General features: G+C 40.5%; 1 protein-coding gene across 4 annotated transcripts in view; it reads left to right on the plus strand.

Annotated features, from left to right (window-relative positions):
- zmp:0000000660 (arf-GAP with Rho-GAP domain, ANK repeat and PH domain-containing protein 2) overlaps positions 1–20,222 on the plus strand; it is a 161,897-nt gene that overhangs the window by 105,126 nt on the left and 36,549 nt on the right. For all 4 annotated transcript variants that reach the window (XM_039609635.1, XM_039609634.1, XM_031749355.2 and 1 more), the window contains exons 16-18: positions 5,199–5,343; positions 12,533–12,635; positions 13,471–13,669. In XM_039609635.1, the coding sequence (XP_039465569.1) occupies positions 5,199–5,343; positions 12,533–12,635; positions 13,471–13,669 (447 nt within the window). The remainder of the gene's footprint in view (positions 1–5,198; positions 5,344–12,532; positions 12,636–13,470; positions 13,670–20,222) is intronic.

The following is a 20,222-nucleotide window of genomic DNA, read 5'->3' on the forward strand; positions in this document are numbered from 1 at the left end:
GCAGATGGTTTTTAGGCCTTGGACTTCTGCTTTTGTCTTCCACTTGGAGGTGACACAGCACGCCATGCTGAGATATGTCATGTTTTCACCAACAGCTCTTTTGCATTCCCTTGTTAATGCAAAATACTGTTTTATGCCTCTCAAACTGTTATCTTTAGTATTTTCATAAATTCATCTAAAGAAATAGGAATGTGGGAATTATAATGTTGTACATGTGCAATGAAAATAAAAGGCTATTCTATTCCATGTGTTTTTGCAACAGGCTGCTAGTAACTTAGTGCCTAAATCGTCTGTTATGTGTAGACACAATGCCGGTTCATCCCTTGAGTTATGAGCCCCTTTATGCTTGATGATTTACAGATCAGTGTTAACCAAGACTGAGTGAAAAAGGAGCTGAAACTTTGAAAACCTTCAGAAAGCCTAAAGAACTATTACTGTAGACCAAGTTCAAAAATTACAACAAAGGCTGACTCCTTGGAAGCAAAATCTAAAGAAAGCAGAGGATATTTAAGACGTTCACAGTACTGTCTGGAGTGTCCACGTGAACGCTTACCCTCTGTCGAGGCCCAGATGCCCAGGTTTAGGAGCATTTCCTATATGGAAGGGATTTGCCATTCTTTTAAGCTCAAGACTTTTTAAAGATCCTGGTTTTCACATGTCAGCATCTCCTCCTGTAACCTTGTCCGTTGAGCCTGCAACACAAAGAAGATTAAAAAAAACACATTTCTTGTTTGATGAACACATTTTTTTTTTATTTTGACAATTTGCCTTCGTAAAGACATTTAACAAAAAAAACCCTGAATGTCTGCACTAAATTTGTAATTGGACTGAACGACATTCAGCAGTTGTCGAGACATTGAATGTGAACCCCAAATGTCAGCCTGGTGATTGTGCCAGCGTAAAATGTGACGGGAATCGGCAAATTCATGAGAGTTCAGCCTGTTCAACAAAGTTCCAGGCAGTAAAAGTGAAGTGAGGGTGCTTTAAAAAACAATGCCATGAAAACTTGTTTATTTATTAGTTAGCCTCATGTAAAATGCAGTAAACTGAACCGTGACTGCACCAAATAGGGACCACCTTTGCCTTTTAAACAACACCAGTTCCTCCTGGGTATATTTTATATATATATATATATATCTAACAGATAACAACGTTAACTTACTGAGCAGTATGATTTATAAGAGCAGCACAGTACTGCGTGCCATGTTTAGTAGTACTTTAGTCCATACATGACCTAAACTCCCACATAACCACCACATGAACCATTACAAAGACACTTAAAAAAAAATAATTACCAATATGCCACGTTCCTGCGAGCTCATGATGGCACCTGACTTCAGTTCAGAAAACAAGTGTTCCTTTTAAGAGGATGATTGTGCTAAAGGTTTCACGTGGTACAAAGGAAACTATTCGGCTAATAAGCTATTAGGGACAGGACAGAGGGAAGGAAGGACGAAATTACAGAGGCAGTGTAGCACGAAACAACAACTTAGCTATTCTCTGTTAAGAAATGATGGACATGACATTTTCTGCAAAACCTTAGTGATTCAGGGACACATTTGAAGCGAAAGTGAAGTGCATGGCAATCTTTTCTGTCACCAAGACAACACTGTGTCCTGTCAGATAGATTGGATTGGTAATGGCTTTAAATACCAGAGTGTCTCCGTTTCTCTCTGTCCTCCCAGCCTCTCCCTCTGTATGTGTCTCTATATATGTATGTGTGTGTGTGTGTGTGTGTGTGTGTGTGTGTGTGCGTCCTACATACAAATAGAAATTGGTCGCTTTCAAATGGAGATGATGAATCTTTAGCTGTTGGAGTAACTCTTTTCTTGGAAGTGAAGTGGGGTCAAGAGAACAGTGTTTTTTTTAAATGCCACAGTAAGCAGTTAGGTATTAGTCACTGCATTTTTTAAGCTGTTTACAGAATTGTGTCCAAATAGTTTTTTTTCTTAGACAAAAGACACAAAGAAAAGTCAGAAAGAGCCACAAAGAGAGGCAGTGCAAGGGTGAATAGAGCAAAACTGACATCCTCCTTTTCCCATGCTTATCACATCCTTTTTCTTTTAACAGCCAGTTGTAGACACTTCCTTTTTATTGGAACTATATCTGTTCCCTCAGAAACATCACACACAGTTGGCAGTGGAATGCACAATTAGCATATTCATGAGATGAATACAGTGGAAACTTTGGAGTCGCAAGCGACAGGGGGTGTGGGGTGGGAAGCTGTTTGTGTGTGTGTGTGTGTGTGTGTGTGTGTGTGCGCGCGAGCGTGTATGTTTGTTGCGGAACAAAAAAGCAGATGGCACGGTGACTTTGAAAATCCAAAATTAGGTATGTTTTCATGAACTTCATGCTCATTGGCTATGTAAATCGCACAGTCAGACAGTCATGAAAGACAATGTTGTGTGTGTTTTCCAGCTTTTCCTCTGAGATCATGTTTGTTGATTGAAATCTGCTTGCTGCTTGGAGTCTCTTAACAGTTCTAATTTTGAGAGTGTGTACATCTTTGCGTGCATGCGTTTGTGCGTATGCCCTCACATGCTGTGTATATTATATTTTATTGAAACTGACATGCAGTCTTCTTAAATAACTGCCATGTGGACGCAGATCTGGCTTTGAACAGCGAGATGTTCCTCACGCCGTGCCAGAAATACTTTTGATCATTTAAAAATGGAGACCACCGTCTTTCTGCCCAATTTGGACTCAACTTACATCATTTCTGAAGGGCTTTTTAAAATGTTGTGCTTTAACCACAGGGGACATTCATGGATGTAGGGAAGGAGGACATGCAGAGGGTTGGTGTGACACAAGGGTAGGATGAGACGGAGGCAGGTGACCCCTAAGGAGAGCAGCAGGAAGACGATTTATTTAACTTGAGCAGAATAGCTTTGCTTGAATCACAGTAATACTGGGTCTTGGTGCAGCTGCTCAGTTCCTCCAGTGCCTGAAAAAAGCCACTTTAGGCTCCTTTAACTTAACTTTCTTCTTATTGGCTGCTGCTCACAAACAGAAGGTCTGATCAGCAGGTGGGTGGGGCATGTGTGCTCACAACCACAACATGCACATCAGATGATGGTGTAAGGATATCCACTTGTAGGTGGTGTGGCACCATTATCTGACTAGTTTGGTTTATGAGTTAACTGCACACAGAGAGAGTGTATGCAGGCGACATGTGACATTTACTCATCTGCCGCAGTTTATCTGTGAAAACTGCAATAACGTCTAATCTCTGAACTTTTAAACAGTTTTTTTGAAAGTGTTGTTTCAGCTTGCAGAGAGTCATTAGCTGAGTTAAATAAGGTTCGAGTGGTGCTAATTGTCCCGAAGCCAATCACTCAGATTACTGCCTCTAATTAATGGCTTTTTCTGACTTTACAAACAATAGACCATTGGTCCAGTTCTATCAAAATGCAAATGTACATTTTACAGTAGAGATAATAAACATATTGAGCTCAAATAAGAGTCCTAGCTACACATTTATCTCACGGTGGAATCACGTTTGGGATATATCTCCAAAAGACAAGGAAGGACACTGTCCATATTGTTATAAGTACAGTTGTATTATGCATATTGTGTGTGTGTTTTTTGTTATTAAACAAACACATTCATCCTCTTACTTGGTTTGCTTGGATCAGAAGCATCCATTGGCTACCAAGTGGCCAGTGCTAGCAAACCTCAGGTGGACAAAGATGTGGTCCCCGTACCTTTGTAATACCATTGTTTATCTATTCTCTTCAATGTATACTAATTATATCAAAAAATGTGAAATTCTGCTTTAATTCCACGTTTTCCAGGTCTTTATTATTCACTGAGATAAAGCGGGGAAAGCCTTAGCACTATAGAGTGACTTAATTACTGTGTTTCAAAATCAAAGTAAATTAATTAAATAAGTCATTTTTAACATGTTAGCCTACTTTGGTAACATAAAGTAGAATCACTGTAAAACTTTAGCAAGCTAAGGAAAGCCTGTAAGTACATAAAACAGAGTATTGACAACAGCAGTGATTCTCAAACTGAGTCAGTGATGTTGATTGATTTTAGCTCTAATCATATTTATATGCAAAAAATAAACAGATAAATACATTATTCAGCCAACAATAAAGACTTAATGTGTTTATGATGTTACATTTTACAATCTTCAGTCTTGGTGAGGGCCTTTCCTGCTTTGGGACCTGATCAATAGTCAGTTGACTGCTGAGCTCACCTGACTATTGATCAGGTGAAGTCAATACTCAGTATAACTTTTTCACAGCAGGCATGTGACTTATAGCAGCAAGCGCACAGTTGGGGGAAGTTTTGTCAATGATGTCTGTGTTTCATCAGGTTTTTTTCATGAACACCATCGGCACCATGAACTGGCTCATGACGATCATACTGTTGTGGCCACAGCAATGGTGACTGTTCAGAAACATTACATGGTCCCACCTACAAGCTCATTATTTAGTTTAGGTAGTGATGGATGAGCAATAGTTAAAAGCATCAGTGAAAGATCAGAATATTGTCATGCATATGCAGAGTATACAAACTACTTAACAGTATGTGATAAAATAGCTAAGGCCCCAGCCAACCGCATGGTAACCACTGGCGGTGGTCGCAGGAGACTGCTTGCTGCCGGTAGGTGCAGTTGACTGCAAACAGTTACATGGTGTGGCACAGAAAACTGGTGCTTGTGATTCACCAGCTTGTCTGCAAAACCTTGCTAACTAACTACTGAATGGTACTGAAACTTGAAGTGGCAACTGTTTGCCTTAAAAGGAAAAGTTGTGCCAGTGAGATATATCTTTGACTTTGAAGGCGAACTGTCACTGCTAATCGTTACCAAGCTTTTGAAGATAAGCTGGTATTTTCAGCGCAAAGCACCGGCAACCAAAACAGTCAGACTGAGCACCATCTTTGGCTGTTGACTTTACCAGTTGACTCAAATTTCCTCTGGGATTAATAAAGTTTCTCTTTTTCTGATGTACACATTTTTCTACAGCAACCAAGAGGTTGAAAACAAAGCGAACTCCGGCAGCAAAAGAGCAGCGTTTTTATCAGTCACCACTTTATTACAAGTTTCGACTAATGTTTAATTAGTAGTTTCAGAAGCTTTCTTACGTCCTTTTTTCTATCATTGGAATGCACCAATGGATGAAGTTTGTAAGTGTCCTTATACACAGTATTTGTAATGCTGCTTTCTGTGTATGTGTGAATTTCAGACATGGCACGCCGTTGGTGTACTTTGGAAGGCGGCTTCCTGAGTTACTATGAGAGCGAGCGAAGCCCTTCAGCCATTGGCAGGGTGGACGCCACCGAAGTCATTAGCCTGGCTGTCAACCACACAGAGACGATGACTGGAGCTGGGTATGAATGCACACACAAATCAGCTAATTAGTGAAAGTGAGTACATGAAGAAGAAAATTACTGCAGTCCAAATCACGGACTAGATTTCAAAACTTTTTGTGTTCCTCTAAGCTTGAACTGATTATTACGGAGTCTTTTCAAATGAACATCAAACTCAATTTGCCACTGTTATTTTAATATGGGTGTAAGACAGCGCCAACATTTGTTCTTTTAATGTATTTATTAAACATATTGATATTCTTTTAAACTCACAATATTAGCTGTCCAGAGAGAACTCTTAAATTTCCTCAAACCTCTCAGAGCAGCAACAAACACCATCACATGTCCTATAGTAGCCCATGAGACTGCAACAGTTCTTTAAACCTCACTCTTATTGGCTCATTGTCTTACTAAATTAGCCAACCTCTAAGTTTTGCCATGAAACTCTTCCTTAAAATCACCTCATACAATTTTGGATTTATCATTCCCTCGGTGAATCTTTCCAGGCTCCGAGGTAGTGAAGCAAAGCCCAAACCATGATGCTCCCTCTACTGCTCTATCCCATGCTGTAATTAGGTTTTTCAGATGGGCTAAGGTTTTTTCCCCCGCTTTCAGACAAAACATTGTAAATTTTTGCCTAAACCTTCAACTTGAAACAAATTGATATATATGTCAGAGGGGAACAATGCTTCCATTAGCATCACTTTTATTCAGTGTTTTCTAACAGTGGAGCTACAAATGCAGATTTAGAGCAGATATAGAGATTTCTGCAGAGATGTTGTGTTTCTACACTTGGCCCACTCTCAGGATTGAACGTTCTGCTCTTGGTGTGATCTTTGCATGATGCAGCTCTGATTTGTGTTTTTGTGGATTGGTTTACACTTTGGTCTTCATAAAGGCTTTTGTAGCTTTTTCTGGCTTTGCGCATCTCTACGAACCTTCGATGACCTTCAGAGTTGTTGCGATGTTTCACACCAATCCGTCCTTATTGTGTGCCATTATTTAGAGCCAGGGACACCTCTGCAAGTCACGCATCCCATCCTGGTCATACCAGATATTCACAGCTTTCCCTGCTATGCTGTTAATGTCGAGCATTTAACATTAATTTAAATCCAGTATGTGGGGACCGCACATAAATTACACTTTGCAGGAGATCAACAAGGTAATAAGGCTTTCATAAACACTCAACATTTAAATTTACTCTTATTCATGCACATCCCTCATACATAAGCATACGCAGCACAACCCTACAGTTAAACTGCTTTGAAATGCTTCATTTGCATCCTCTCTACTAAATCATAATTTATGTGATTGTTAAATCTGCTTTAAGGACACACGTGTCACACATACACAAAATGCATTTTGAATAATTTATTTGTTTTATTGGTTAAAATCATTTTTACTGCACGTGTTATTCATATATTGCAGCGCCACAGCCTGCTTGACGTGGATGTATACCCGGGCTTCTGCTCTGTTTCTTTCCCCTCGTCGTGCGTCTCATTAGCATAACCTCAGACTGAGCATTATTCAGTTTTACAGAACCATCAGGGCTTTATGAGCGCTGTGTTTACTATTTACTTTGGTGGGGATGCAGCTTTAACTGCCACTTCCTGTGTTCGTGTTACCGTTCCGCCTCACCCCGATCGCGTTCAGCACTCCTCAGTCAGATTATGATGCAGCTACACCACAAAAAAAACAACAAAAAAAGTTGCTTTGACAACAAACTTTTATTTACTTATTTATTTATTTCTTGTGGAAGTGGTGCAAACACAGAAAAAAGAAACAGCAGATGTCCCCATACGTCCCCGCTCACGTGCGTCACACTCCCACTGCATCCTGTATGTGCGTTCATGTGCCTGTCCCCCATGTTCCCGAGCTCAGAGTCTGATAACGGCTTATGATTAAAGCATAAGCCAAGTCCTTAATGATAGCAGCAGATGTTATGAAGAGGAAACAATGCTTTTATTTGTAAATGTTATGTATACAGCCATTAGAGACACATCTGGCTTGCTAAAACTTTGACCTTTTTTAATGAGCTGGACACACACACACACACTGCCGTGACAGGTTACACCGATAATCGTGCGTGCGTGTGTTTGGTGAGTGTGCTACAAAGCAGCATCGACTTGCACCATTTTTAGCCCTGCACATAAATCTCAGTTACAGGTCACGGCGTCACCTTCGCAACAGCTATTATTTCTCCGTCGCTGGCGCTCATAATGGCCGTGCGTTTCACTAGATTAAGCTCTTCCTCGCTCCGTCTCAATCCTGCAACTTCCAGCGTTCCCAGCATGCCCGTGCACGGAGAGAGCCGGGACGTCTCACCTCTCCACTGTCTGCCGCTCATGAATATTAATGTATGCAGATGACACACTCCCACCAGCAGCCTATCACCGCGCTGCAGGAGGCCGTAGGTGTCATTTCCATTAAACATGGCATTTGGGTAATTTCACCGTGGCAGAGGACACCGTGAATTATAGCGCAGCCCCAAAACATACGTTGGCTAAAGTTTATGAATATTAGAAATCCACTCCTAAGGAATTAATGCAAAGGGAGTATGTTAGCTGGTGATAAGTTGACTTTTTTTTTTCTCCTCGCCTAAAATTTCTTTTCTTACTCATCTGCCTGTTCTGACAAGAATATTTGTAAGTCGATTCCGACCTTCAGATTTAGCTAAAAGCCTTGGAACTGCTTCTTTCCAGTTTTTTCTTTTTCGTCCTTTTTAACTGCTTTCTTGGTGCCGTTTCATTATCTGTCATGTTCGTTATCATGTCCTCCTCTCTCACACGCACACAAGCTTTTTGGAAGAGCTTAGACGCCGACTTTGCAAGTGACATGGGTTTTCTATGTAGGGCAGGGAGTTTAGACTTTTCCGAGGTACACGGAAGCATTAAGGAGAAACTAAAAAGCTACAAAAATACATATAGATAAGTTTGTGCATATTTAAAACACAGGTAAGTCTTGCACAGCAAGTTTCCTCTGTGAGGAAGTGTTTCTTAACTCACTCTTAGTATAAAAAACTATTTTCCAGCACACTTAAAATAGCACGAGCGTGTGTAAATGAAGCCTACTTGAAAATTGAATTGAACCAATTTAAAAATGGGGTCTCTAATAAGGAGGGTCAGCTTTTTACAGTAATGTGTGAAATATTTCCTTAATCATGGAGTTTTCACATGTGCAATAAAGGACAGAGAGCTCTTCTGATTGCTGTGATAGGGTGGCAGCATGAGCATGAAAATTGAGGGTTTCTTATTTGATTTTCATCTGTGCGAAGTAGTAGAACTGAAATTCTTACTTAAAGAGTCCCGGATAAAAAGATGACAAGTGTGAAGAATCATATCTTTGGATATGCCTCCAAAGCTGCACAGGGAGAGCGGTTCCATCTGGTTTCATCTGGTCGACCTAGGAGGAAACTCTGACGGTCAAACTTTAGGGTGATGCTGTGATCTTCGCAGCAGTGGCATCATTGTGCGAACAAAACAAAAGCCAGACAGAGTAGATTGAGGTAAAACATGCAAAATAAGAAAGACAAAGAAGAAATATAGCTGATTTATGGCAGCAGAAGCATGTTATAAAGCTGTTTTGTCCCCACGGAGGAGGACACAGCTGGGAATTATCATTCTAATGTCCATGTACATCAAACTTGATGTCATACCCAAGTTTATCAGATCCGTCCTGCACAGCGTGGCGTGCAATAAAGTTTCTTGGGCTGTTAACAATTGCATAATCTGTATCATAGGTGCCTTAATTTCTCTTGTGGAAACGTGGTGGGACCAGACAGACAGCTGTACATCCAGGACAACATTTTGAACATCTCCATACCTATATTCAGATAAAGCTGACTAGGCTGTCTGATATGTGTCACTAAGACTAGATGGTCAGGCTCAGGCTCACATAAAAAGACAGACTTCAGACTCTTCTGAGGTGTAAACTAACTAAATCACCTTTTTGGTTGACTGTGTAAGTTAAGAAAATGTTTAAAACTGCTGCTCGCTTTGCACTTTAACCATCACAAAGCAAGAGACTAAATGTCATTATGTGTTCATTTTCTTATTTCTGTCCATTTATTTTCTTCTGCTAACCCAATTCAGGGTCACAAGGGGGGATAGAGCCTATCGCTGCCGTCAAAGGGAGGGAAGGTGGGTGCAGTCTGGACAGGTCACCAGCCTGTCACAGGGCTCGGTTAGAGAGACAGACAGCCATTCGGGCAATTTAGAATCACCAATTAACCCAACCCCATGTGCAAGTGTTTGTACTGTGAGAGGAAGGGGTGCAAACACGAGGAGAACATGCAAACGCCACAGCAATGGATTTGAACCCGGGACCTTCTTGCTGTGAGGGCATAGGGCTAACTACTTTTTTCTGGTATATATGTGTATATAATGCTAGAATAATAGACGGTTACAGTATTAAGCGTGGTGTATGTGCAAGGAATCCCTGTGAGGCAGGTCCAGACTGCTATAACGAAACAGTCAGTGTGCAGATATCCCTAATATGAGTATTTCAGGTACACAGCACAGGCTGTGAGGACAAAAAGGCCACACAGTTGCTGTTCAAACCTCTGTTTGCGAGAGCCAAACAATGGCCTTGAAGTAGATGATGCTGGATGAACTAACTAAGCTGTAGCAGGGCCCAGTATGAGACAGACGAGGATTATTTTGAACTGTGAATCATGCAAAGCTGCTCTCACAGATACTAAGAATAAGAATATAGAGTTGGAAGTAACCATAACCGGTCCGCTTTTAAGAAATCTCAAAGTCTCGTCATCTCGCAGACTATGAATAAATCCCACTACAGGACAGAGGAAAATGAGTGACTTCAAAGTGAAATCTTTACTAAAATTAGTGTTTCTATTGTTGTGGTGTGCTTGTTACCTCGTGCGTCGCTCGCCTGCTGCAGCGTGATTGTGATCTGTATCATTTTTTGTCCTTCGTTACAGTGCATAACCAACCTAATGACTCTTTTCCCCTGCCTGAAAGTTACACAACAGCTAAACTTTCAAACTAAATTTAAATTTAAACAACAGCAAGGACAGAAATATCCCTGCAGAGCTCTCTGCTCCATGAGAACAAATGCTGCACCCTGCACCAGCGCAGGTAGGACCGAATTCTGATCACCGTTTAATAAAGGCAGGTTTTTGCAGAAACCATCTTACTGCCTTAAGCTGACTTCTCCCACCAAACTGGTGTCCACATCAACTTAAAGGCATAAAGTTTGATAACTACATGTAGTTTGCTGTTGTGCAGATAAAGTTTATCCGTGAGGTGGTCCATAGGGGACAAACCGTTTCAAACTGATGCCACGTACAACACAAAACAGTGACCCATGTTTGCTTCTTATAGCTCATGTTCTTGTGCACATCATTATTTCAACACCTTTCGGTCTCTCCTTCCTTCTAGTTTGCTTCCTGTTTCTGTCTCTCCTCTTCCCCCTCAGCCACTCCCTCCCTCTGGGACTCTCATGATGCAGCGTTCGTCTCTCATCTCTCTCTTGTCCTTTCTTTACAAAGGAATTTTCCCCATCACATCAAGGTAACCCCGCCCCCGCCGCTCTCTCCCTCGCACTTCCTCTGGGACCCCCTTTCTAACAAGCACCTGCAAGCCTCCCAGCGCGGAGGCAGCGGGGGGGATCGCAGGGAAGGGGGAGGGCCAGGTCACGCAAAGAGCGCACAAACACCCATGTCTCTCCTGTTCCCCTGACACGCTTTAGAAGCGAGCAGCTTGGCGCTGCCGTGACCCCGGCGACACGCCACCTTAAACACCCGTCGCTGTAGCATTTAGAGCTGCCCTCGTTGTAGCGCACCAACAGAAAGGGAACTACTGCTCGCCAGTATGTACCGACCATTAAGCGAGTGATACTCTGACCCGTGCACCTTCACTGAGGGAGACGGAGGCAGAAACAACAGGAAGAGAAAGACCAACAAAGATTAATAGTTGCCTTTGGGTTACCAACAGCAAGGGTTTTACCTGCGAGTGTGGGGATGGATGAGTGTGAAAGTATGTGCAATACTGCCTATTCTTTTTTTTTTTCTCTTTTTAAAATTCACGTGTTTGGTGCACGCACACCTTCAATTTTTATGCTCAGATATGTTTTCAGGCAGGTGAATATCCGCCGATGAGCTGATCTGCAACACATTTAAGCAAAGACCTGTACGGTGATGCCCATCACAACAAGAATCTTATTGTTATTAAATGGTGTTAAAACAACCGACTGCTCCTAATTGTATAAAAGCTGTCCTCTTAATGTAGACAGTGGAGCTTGATGGGTGGAATCCAATTAAGTCTTGTGATTGTGATATACGGGGGGGGAAAAAGCTCCTTTGTTGTTGCTTTATTTACAGATTGCTGATGGCATTTGCGTCAACACGTAAGGTGGGATAACGCCTCATAAAGTGTGTTTCGCATTAAAAGTATAGAATGGTGGGAAAAACACTAAATACAGATGCCACACGTGAGCCAAAGTCTGTTTGAACTGTGCTGTGGTGAACATTTTTGATAATCATTTCCAGTGTAGCAGTAAAACAACTTTAATGGTTTTTGCAGTTTGCAATTAGTAATGGTTCTTTGAAGGAATGTAATTATTTGTACCAGTTTCTGTCTGAAACCTTTGTTAGACAGGAACATGAAATTTTATATGTGGTGTAAGGAATTACAGCACAACAAGGCAATGTTAAATGAATGCATTGAAATTAATGAAAACTTTCTCCTTTTTTTCTTTTAACCAATTTTTGCTCCAGTCCTTGTACCTAACCACTTATAGAGGAATGAATTTTTTATTTTGTATTTTAAGCCACTTAAAACTGACCTTTGAATCATTCATGCATAGAAAAGCTAACAAAATATAAAGAAATGACCGGTATCTGTACATTGGCAGTGTGTCTCTGCAACAAGTCTGAGGCACTGAGAGCACAGCAAAGATCCCACATATAGAACATTATAGAGGCTAAATACTAACGAACTTGTGTGCCAGAGCACCATAGGAGTGGTGAATAAACAAACTCAACAGAAGTGGCCTTTAGAAAGACACTCGACTCTCAGCTGCTTCAGGAAAGCTGCCCAGCAGATCTGACTAGATTTAACGTATGTATCGGTTGTGTGAAAACTGAAGCTAGATTTGGATGCTTCGTTAGCCGTTTTCTGTTTTTCTGTGTGCGTCTGTTAGGACGTTTTCCTTTCCTCGTATCTGATAGTGAGCCGTGCATCTCTGGCAGGGCTGTGTTTACCGTGGAGCTGTACCTGCAGACGGAGCGACTGCTGATTTTCGGAGCGGAAACACAGGAAACGCAGCATGATTGGATCCAGGCGCTGACAAAGGTGACACAGTTTGCAGATACAGTGCACAATGACACTTGTAAACAATTATTTTCTTTGTGTCTTTAATAAGCAAAGCCACAAAGAAGAAACTTTGTGAAAGTGCTGCTGAACCGCAGCACTTGTGTCTCATACTTTTTTATCCTCAGTGAGCCTCAACCTACCTTTTCTTATTTCATTAAGAGATATAGTCTCTCTTTCCCTTCCCTCACATACTGACAGAATCATTCAACACTACACAAACCTGTCCCTGTTTTATCCTCAACTCCCAGGAAACCCAATCATGGACACTGCAACACACAGCATCTTTAATCAATACGTTTTTAGACCTAGGCACAGTTGAGTTTTTCAGCTTAAATTACAGAACAGTGTCTGAAGAATAGCAGTGAATGGGTCTTCGGGTGTCTGTTTAAGGAAAATGAGGCTTCAGCTGTGCTATTAGTTTCACCTTTAAAACAAAAACAGATAAAATAGGCTGTGATGTCACCCTGCCGAGCAGTCGAGCAAGGAGGTGATGTGGGCACCCAAGTTTGTGAAGTCGAGAGCAAAGCGATATAGAAGTTTCATATTTATATCAGAGGGACGTCACCTAGGATTTTTAAACTGATAAGAAAGGTGTGTCCACTAAAAATCTCAGACAAGTTTGAATCTCAGTGACCTTGACCCAAAGGTTAGAGGTCAGTGGTCAAATTTTCAGAAAATCTTGTCAATGCAATATTTTGCAATAATAATGCAAGTACTAGGAGGCTGAGGGGTAGCACTGGTCGCTGCCAGTATTTTTAATCATAGACGTCTCTAATAAATAAGACTCCTTTTTGTTTACTTATCTGATCCGCAGTGCTTCATCCCACCTAAAGTCGAGGGACTAGTGCGGAAAGAGAGTGAACTGATTGGCAGACTCCACTACAAAGAAGGTCACGACCTGTACTACTGGAGGATGGGCTGGTTTATGCTGGAAGGGTCTACTCTGCACTTCAGCTCAGGAGAGGAGGAGGGAGAGGAGGAAGTACTTCAACTCAAGCAACTGCAAGAACTCAGTAAGCATTTTTTCCCTGCCTCTCACTGTGTGCTCATGCTGGGAGCTCAGTGAAGTTGCCGTCTGTATCATTAGCCAGATAAGAAGTTAGATATTGTAACTCAACGTAGGTTCAGTGGTGCATAATCAGGTCTCAGAGTCGAACAAACTTAAATTTAATGGACAGACCCTCCCTGTCTTGTTGAAGAAACTTTGCTCTAATAACTTTTTGTCCATGATAACATAGTTTGGCTCCTGAAAGTCTTGGCTTTACTTCTCCTTTTTGACAAGTAACCATGAATCATCTTATCCACGTATATTAAAAAATGCATTACATCAATAGCAAGGTTACTGTCTTTTCTCCAGTTTTGAATTGAGACACATTTACTGCACAGAAGTACAAGTGGTTATACTTTCAAGATTATGATTTTTGCACACACAGTATACTTGAATTCATATATTTAAATTTGCAAACTCAGCCACCTAACAGTAATGACACCATGTAAAGCAATCATATAAAAAACTCATTAGACAGAATGCATTATACAAGTATAATCATGTGTGGAAAAAGTCACATATACAGGACTCTGTGCAGCTCTGTGAAAATCACAAACACCCTTACTCCTTCCTTAGGAATTAAGAGGAAAAGCCACGGGACGTGGGCACCTTATAGTCCTTGAGTTGACCATGAACTCCTCTGTATACCAAAGTATTCGAGAGTCAGATGTCAGGCTGTCTGTCTGACACCTTAAGCTTGACTGAAACTGGGTCATGCAACAGGGCAATGATCCCGAGCACAACAGCAGATCTGCAGAAGAATGGTTGAAAAAGGGAAAAATCAAAGTGTTGCAATAGCCCAGTTCAGGTCCACACCTCAGCCTGATTAAAATACTGAATACATTAGCAGAGCTGTATATAAAAAATGTCTGTAGACTTCATTGAATTGAAGCAGCGTAAAGAAGAGTGAGACAAAATTCCTCCACACTGATGTGAAATACTGATAAGAAGTCATATAGAAAACCATTACTTTAAGTTATTGCTGTTAAAGCTGGCTCATCAAACTATTGAATGACACTCGTAAACAATTACGAGTGTCGGGGTGTGCATCTTTCACAGGACTGCAGAGATTCATTTGAAAAACTTTCTTTTTTACATAACTGTAAGTATAGTTTAAAGGATTAATACAGAGACATGATTCCCAGTTCAAACATGAGAGGCCCCGTGTCTGAATCCCGGACGAGCCCCCAGTTTGTCACTGCCTAACTCGTAAGGCTGTAACAAAAAGGCTTGGCACACTATTGGCAGTTCAACAAAGTAACTTTAAAGAAAAACTTGGCTACATTAAATGCAAATCTAATTAGATGTGGAAACTGGTGGGATCAGTGGTATGGACATGTATGACGGCTAGCATGCTAGCAGACAGGCAGGTGAGTGAAAGACAGAAAAACGTGGCAACAACATCTTTATAGTTTGGGAACATAGGGTCCAGGTGCTCCCAGTTGGCACTGACAAAATCTTCCCTGGACCTCAGCAATATGGAACTCATGCAGAGAAAAAAGTTGAGGGGGGATTCATTACAACAAGGATTGTGGGACTTATTTGAATTACTATAAAAACCCCAAACTTTAGTCCTGACTGCCTTTAAAAGAAAACCCATTACTGACTTATGTACACATAAAATTTACTTGAACCTAAATAGTAAAAGTTATATTGCTCTCTTAGTTAACACAAACTGTATACCTCAGCTTTCCCTGAATTGCCACAGTTTACATGAGCAAACAATCCCGTAAGAAGCTTCTGGTGGGCCTCTAATAGGCAATAAATCAGATTTTTTTTTTTTAATCTCAGAGCCCAAAGCAACCATATCTGTTTATGCTTGATAGTGTCAGCGGTCAATTGCTGTAACTTCATGATGAATGTGCTGAGATTTGTGGCTTTGTAGCATTCGCTCTATTTTCATATACTCTCTTTAATTTCCAAAAAACTACCAATCCATAACACCCTCTTACTGCTTGCATTTATAACTACTTAATGATGTCGGAGGATGCAAAGACATTTCAGCTTCTCACACCATTACACATTTCAGCTGAATCTCACTCCTCTATCTGACTAACTTAGTTTTCCATAATATGAAAAAGAAGAAAAAGAAAAGACATGCTCGGAGAGGACGAGCAGAGGAGAGAATAAGAAGCTCCTCCGCTAGGATGAGGTCAGTGAATGTCAATATTACGTAATGCATCGACAGGCGATCGTCATTCAGATGGGATTCGGCTTCCCCAGAGCTGCTAACAAAATCTTTTATGAAAACATTATCTTTTTTCCTTTTCTTTTCTTTCTTTTTTTTTTTTTTTAGAAGAAGAATTCATTGCTTTCATAAAGCCACATAATGTTCACAGTATGAGGGTGTCACGGTAGCACTGTTCCCACAGCCCACTTACACGAATTTTGCCAATATGTTCTCATTTCTGGCAAAACTGCAAGTTATTTAAAGGACAGTCGGTGCGGAGTGGCTGCCAGTCAGCGTGGAAGGCTCAAAAGTTCACGCATAGTTTGGCAGATAATAAAGATTTTAGAACATTTCAATGGATTGCGCCAGTGTGATGTGCGAACAGAAGGAGGGGAGAATCAATGGATCTTTTTAATCCACTTACAGCTCGACATGGATCAAATCGCGCAAAGCGCCGCCCCATCTTCTCACCTGGGGCGGGATAAAGAACTGCAGTGGTGTTCATTTTTATTCCCAGCTTTCTCAAACCATATTTGTCACAGCCGGGGAGCCGTTAGCGCCAGAAGGGACTGTGTTTTGTCAGGGGATGGTAGGTTCTGGAGCACTGAAAGGATCCCTTTAGGATTCACAGTCTGTGACATAGGATTAACTGTTATTTTCTCTACAGTGACACCACCACATGAAAGGTGCCCCTGTGTAACACTCGGGGATTAAATAAATACACTTTTCAATTAAAAAAAAAAAAAACATGTTTCCAACACGGTTCACTTCAGACTGCATCAGTTTTATTTGCAACTGTGATGTCTGAGGGTTTTTTCTTTCTCTTTTTTGCATCAGGCTGCCAGAGTTATAATCATTCCAATCGCCTCTAAAATGCATTTAAAAAAAATTTCCCGCTGACGTTAAAGCACAAGCCTTAATTTTTGTCTTTTATTCATTTTATTCTTAATTGCCTCGACTGTCATTTATTCTCTATTCAGCCCAATGACTAAACATAATGATTTATTGATCCTTGCCAGTTATTCGGTATTCATTTCTCTTGGCTATGAAGCACTTGTAACTTGTTAACAGCAGCAAAAAAGAATCATATCCCCAAAAGAATGAGAGTGCAATACGTCTTAAAACGGCTTCCCGGGGGCTCAGCTGTGTACTTGAGAGGAGATTGATCTTTTTGTGATGTCTTGTGTCAAGATATCTGCGGCACAAATAACAAGAAGCAAAGTAAAATGAGGAGAAAATGACAGATAGAGCTGGATAATCATTAACCTGTCACGGTGCACAAATCAGCCTTCCCACCCAGAACTTTGTGAAATGAAAGGTTTTCAAACAAGATAAGCACATTAAGTTTAAACTCATTCAGTGCGATTTTCTCAGTGGATTTCTCTTTCGGCACTGGCCTAAATAGAAAAAAAAAGGAAGTTAATCCCACTGCTCTGCTCAATCATCTAAAATTTGAGATAGGCATCAGCACAAGACTGCTGTCCAGCATATTTGGCAGTCACATTTAAAATGTGTCCACAACGAGGTTCGTTTAAAGGCAAAATTAGATTTTTAAAAAACTCATTTTTAAGATATGTAACAATCGCCGGTCACAGCCAACATGTGTTAAAAAGTCGCTGATAATTCATGTTTAAATGGAAGCTAACATTAGAAATAGCCAATTCGGATTAGATTTGAATACTTCTATTAATGACATGCTACAACGTTACATTAATATGTTAGATGTCATTTGATTTTTCTGAATAGTATCAGTAAGTTTGAAGCTGCTATTATGGAAAATAGTGAATACCATGTAAGTCCACTTTTCCAGATACATTGATGAAGGTCCCCACTGGACTTTCTTTAACCGCTTGTAGCACTTTAGAGCTCAATTTGTATGACAGGTGGTGCTAATAACATATACACACGATTGCTTATAGGGTGCTTATAGATGACAAGATACAAATGGTGCCAAAACATCATGACACAGTCTTGTTTCTATAGGAATATGACCAGATTACGACCACTTGGCAAACAAGTTAGTCAGATCTGCTATTTCAAAAAGACCAATTGCAGACGAGTTGCACTTCTCGGTGTAGTCTGACTACGTTGCTGTCAACGTGTTGGCAAATCTATCTGTGCTATAAGTTAGACTGCAAATATTAGCAAACCTTTGCTAATCTGTCTGAAAATGATTGTAGTCAGTTTGAGTCAGGTTGTGACTGGTTGGAGACAAGTTGCCTCCCACCAAGTAACCTGTGTAACTGCCAACTACCACAAATGAGTGCAGTCGCTTGTTGACCACTGATTTTCCTACTTGCAGGGATATCACAAAAATCTGCTTTCTCGCTGGTGTGACAAGCGAACTTTTTTTCATTAGCCGGTAAAAGTGACCTCTAAATCAACCGAAAAATTAAAACTGGCCATCACGTGTGATAGGTAAACCAAACACAGAAATCAAACATATTGCACGGTCACACAGTAGGTACCTGCCGATCACAAAATAACCACACCCCAAATAATACCCCGCTTTATTGTCTTTACTGTAAATAGTTCCTTATTTTTCAAAATGAATATCTGTATGCTATAATAGTGATTGAGACACAGACAGTAAAAAAGATGAACATAGCTTGTGGCAGTCCCTTAAACCTGCATTATTTTTAATGGTCAGCAGGGGGCGACAACTCTAGTTGCAAAGACTTTTGGCTGCATAGAAGTATATGGAAAAAGGGCCCTCTACTCTCTTGCTTAGTGAGCTCAGTGAACACGATCCTGATGACTTGAGTGGTTTAAAGTTAAAACATGAAGTTAATTTTTAAGTGTTGGTCAGTATTTGAGTCAGAAAGAAGATAAGTCGGGCTCAATGGCTACAAACTTGTCAATCGCAAGTCATTAGCCAACAAGCATGCAGTGTTATCTATCCTACAGTCTGATTCACGATAGCTATGCTCATCTTTTATTGTATGACTGAGATGAGTCATTTTTCTAAAACATATAAATAGTCTGACAAACAGTCTTTTATTTACAGTATTGTTACATGCCATAGACAACCAGCAGGAGTTGCAAGCACAGGGAAAAAAAATAAAAACAATCCTCTCTCTTTCTTTCCAGTTGTATTTACTGACAGCTCAGCTCCTAAGACACCACCGTGTGTAATCAGACCCGAAGCCCTGCAGAGGTGGGACGGTCATATTGTGAGCTTATCACATAATACTTGTAAAAATAAAAAGGGGAATCAAAATGCGCTAATGGAAATGTGGATTTAAAATTGCTCACATTTTGTGAACAAAAACTTAATGAAAATTTCCTCCAGGAAGCTCAGCACAAATTAAAGAGAGAACAAGGCCGCAGACTTAGTTCCTTATCACACAAACATATTAAGTAATAAAAAATTTCCAACTAAGCTGTAAGATGGATAAAAGAGGATTGCTGTGTGTTTGTTCAAACGGCTATGACAAGTGTTTTGCATTTACCTGATAACACTGTTAATAAACCTCTCTCAAGTCAATATCAATCTCTGAAGTTCTTTGCTTTCCCCTTTTGTTGCTTGGATCAGAATGAAACACTGCGCCCTTGAAAATCTGCCAAAGAAAATAAAAAGCAAATTACTTGTTAAGAGAGACTTTTGGGGATTAATAGTTTTTGCTGTTTAGCTCAACATACAAAGGCCTATACGAGTACAAAGGATTTGCTAGCCAAAATAACACTGTGATGTGTAATGCTTTTACCAGTCGTCTATCTCGCTTGTGCCAACAAATTGAATTGTGTCTGTACAGATTATTGATTAGTCTGTTAAATATTCAGTAGAGGAAATTGAAAAGTTTTTTTCTTGTCACTCTAAAGTAATGACAGTTATGGATATTTCACACAAAGAATAAACTACACACATAGGAGTTCTTAGTTTTTTTTGTCCTCAGGGTACCAAGTGTCTGACTGAACCAGATTAATAGTGGGGTTAGTTTTAGCACGACTAAAAGCAAAGGGTAGAAAAAGGTAGAAAATCAATATAACTCGACTTGTATAGCTTTCCAATTTATAGATTATATCTTGTTTGTTTAATCCTGGAGAAACAAAGTGTGAAGGACACTCTGAAGTTGAGTTAAAGTAACCAGCAGCAGAGTCCTTGTAGAAGCACGTCTTTCCAGTCAGCAGACAACTTATTGCCATCGAACAGTTATTTTAGGACCGAGCTCCTGCCTAAATCAATGAGGCGAGAGCCATAACTTTAATTTCAGAGGTCACCGGGATGCAAAAACCTTCCCACAAAATACAGTTTGAAAGTGTTTATCTTCCTAATGATGTTCCTCCTCTGCGTACACAGCAGTAACTTACATTGTGTGCCATCCAGTCCATCACCGTTAGCTTATTC

The sequence above is a fragment of the Oreochromis aureus genome, linkage group 3 (assembly GCF_013358895.1).
Source record: "Oreochromis aureus strain Israel breed Guangdong linkage group 3, ZZ_aureus, whole genome shotgun sequence".
Lineage (NCBI taxonomy): Eukaryota > Metazoa > Chordata > Actinopteri > Cichliformes > Cichlidae > Oreochromis > Oreochromis aureus.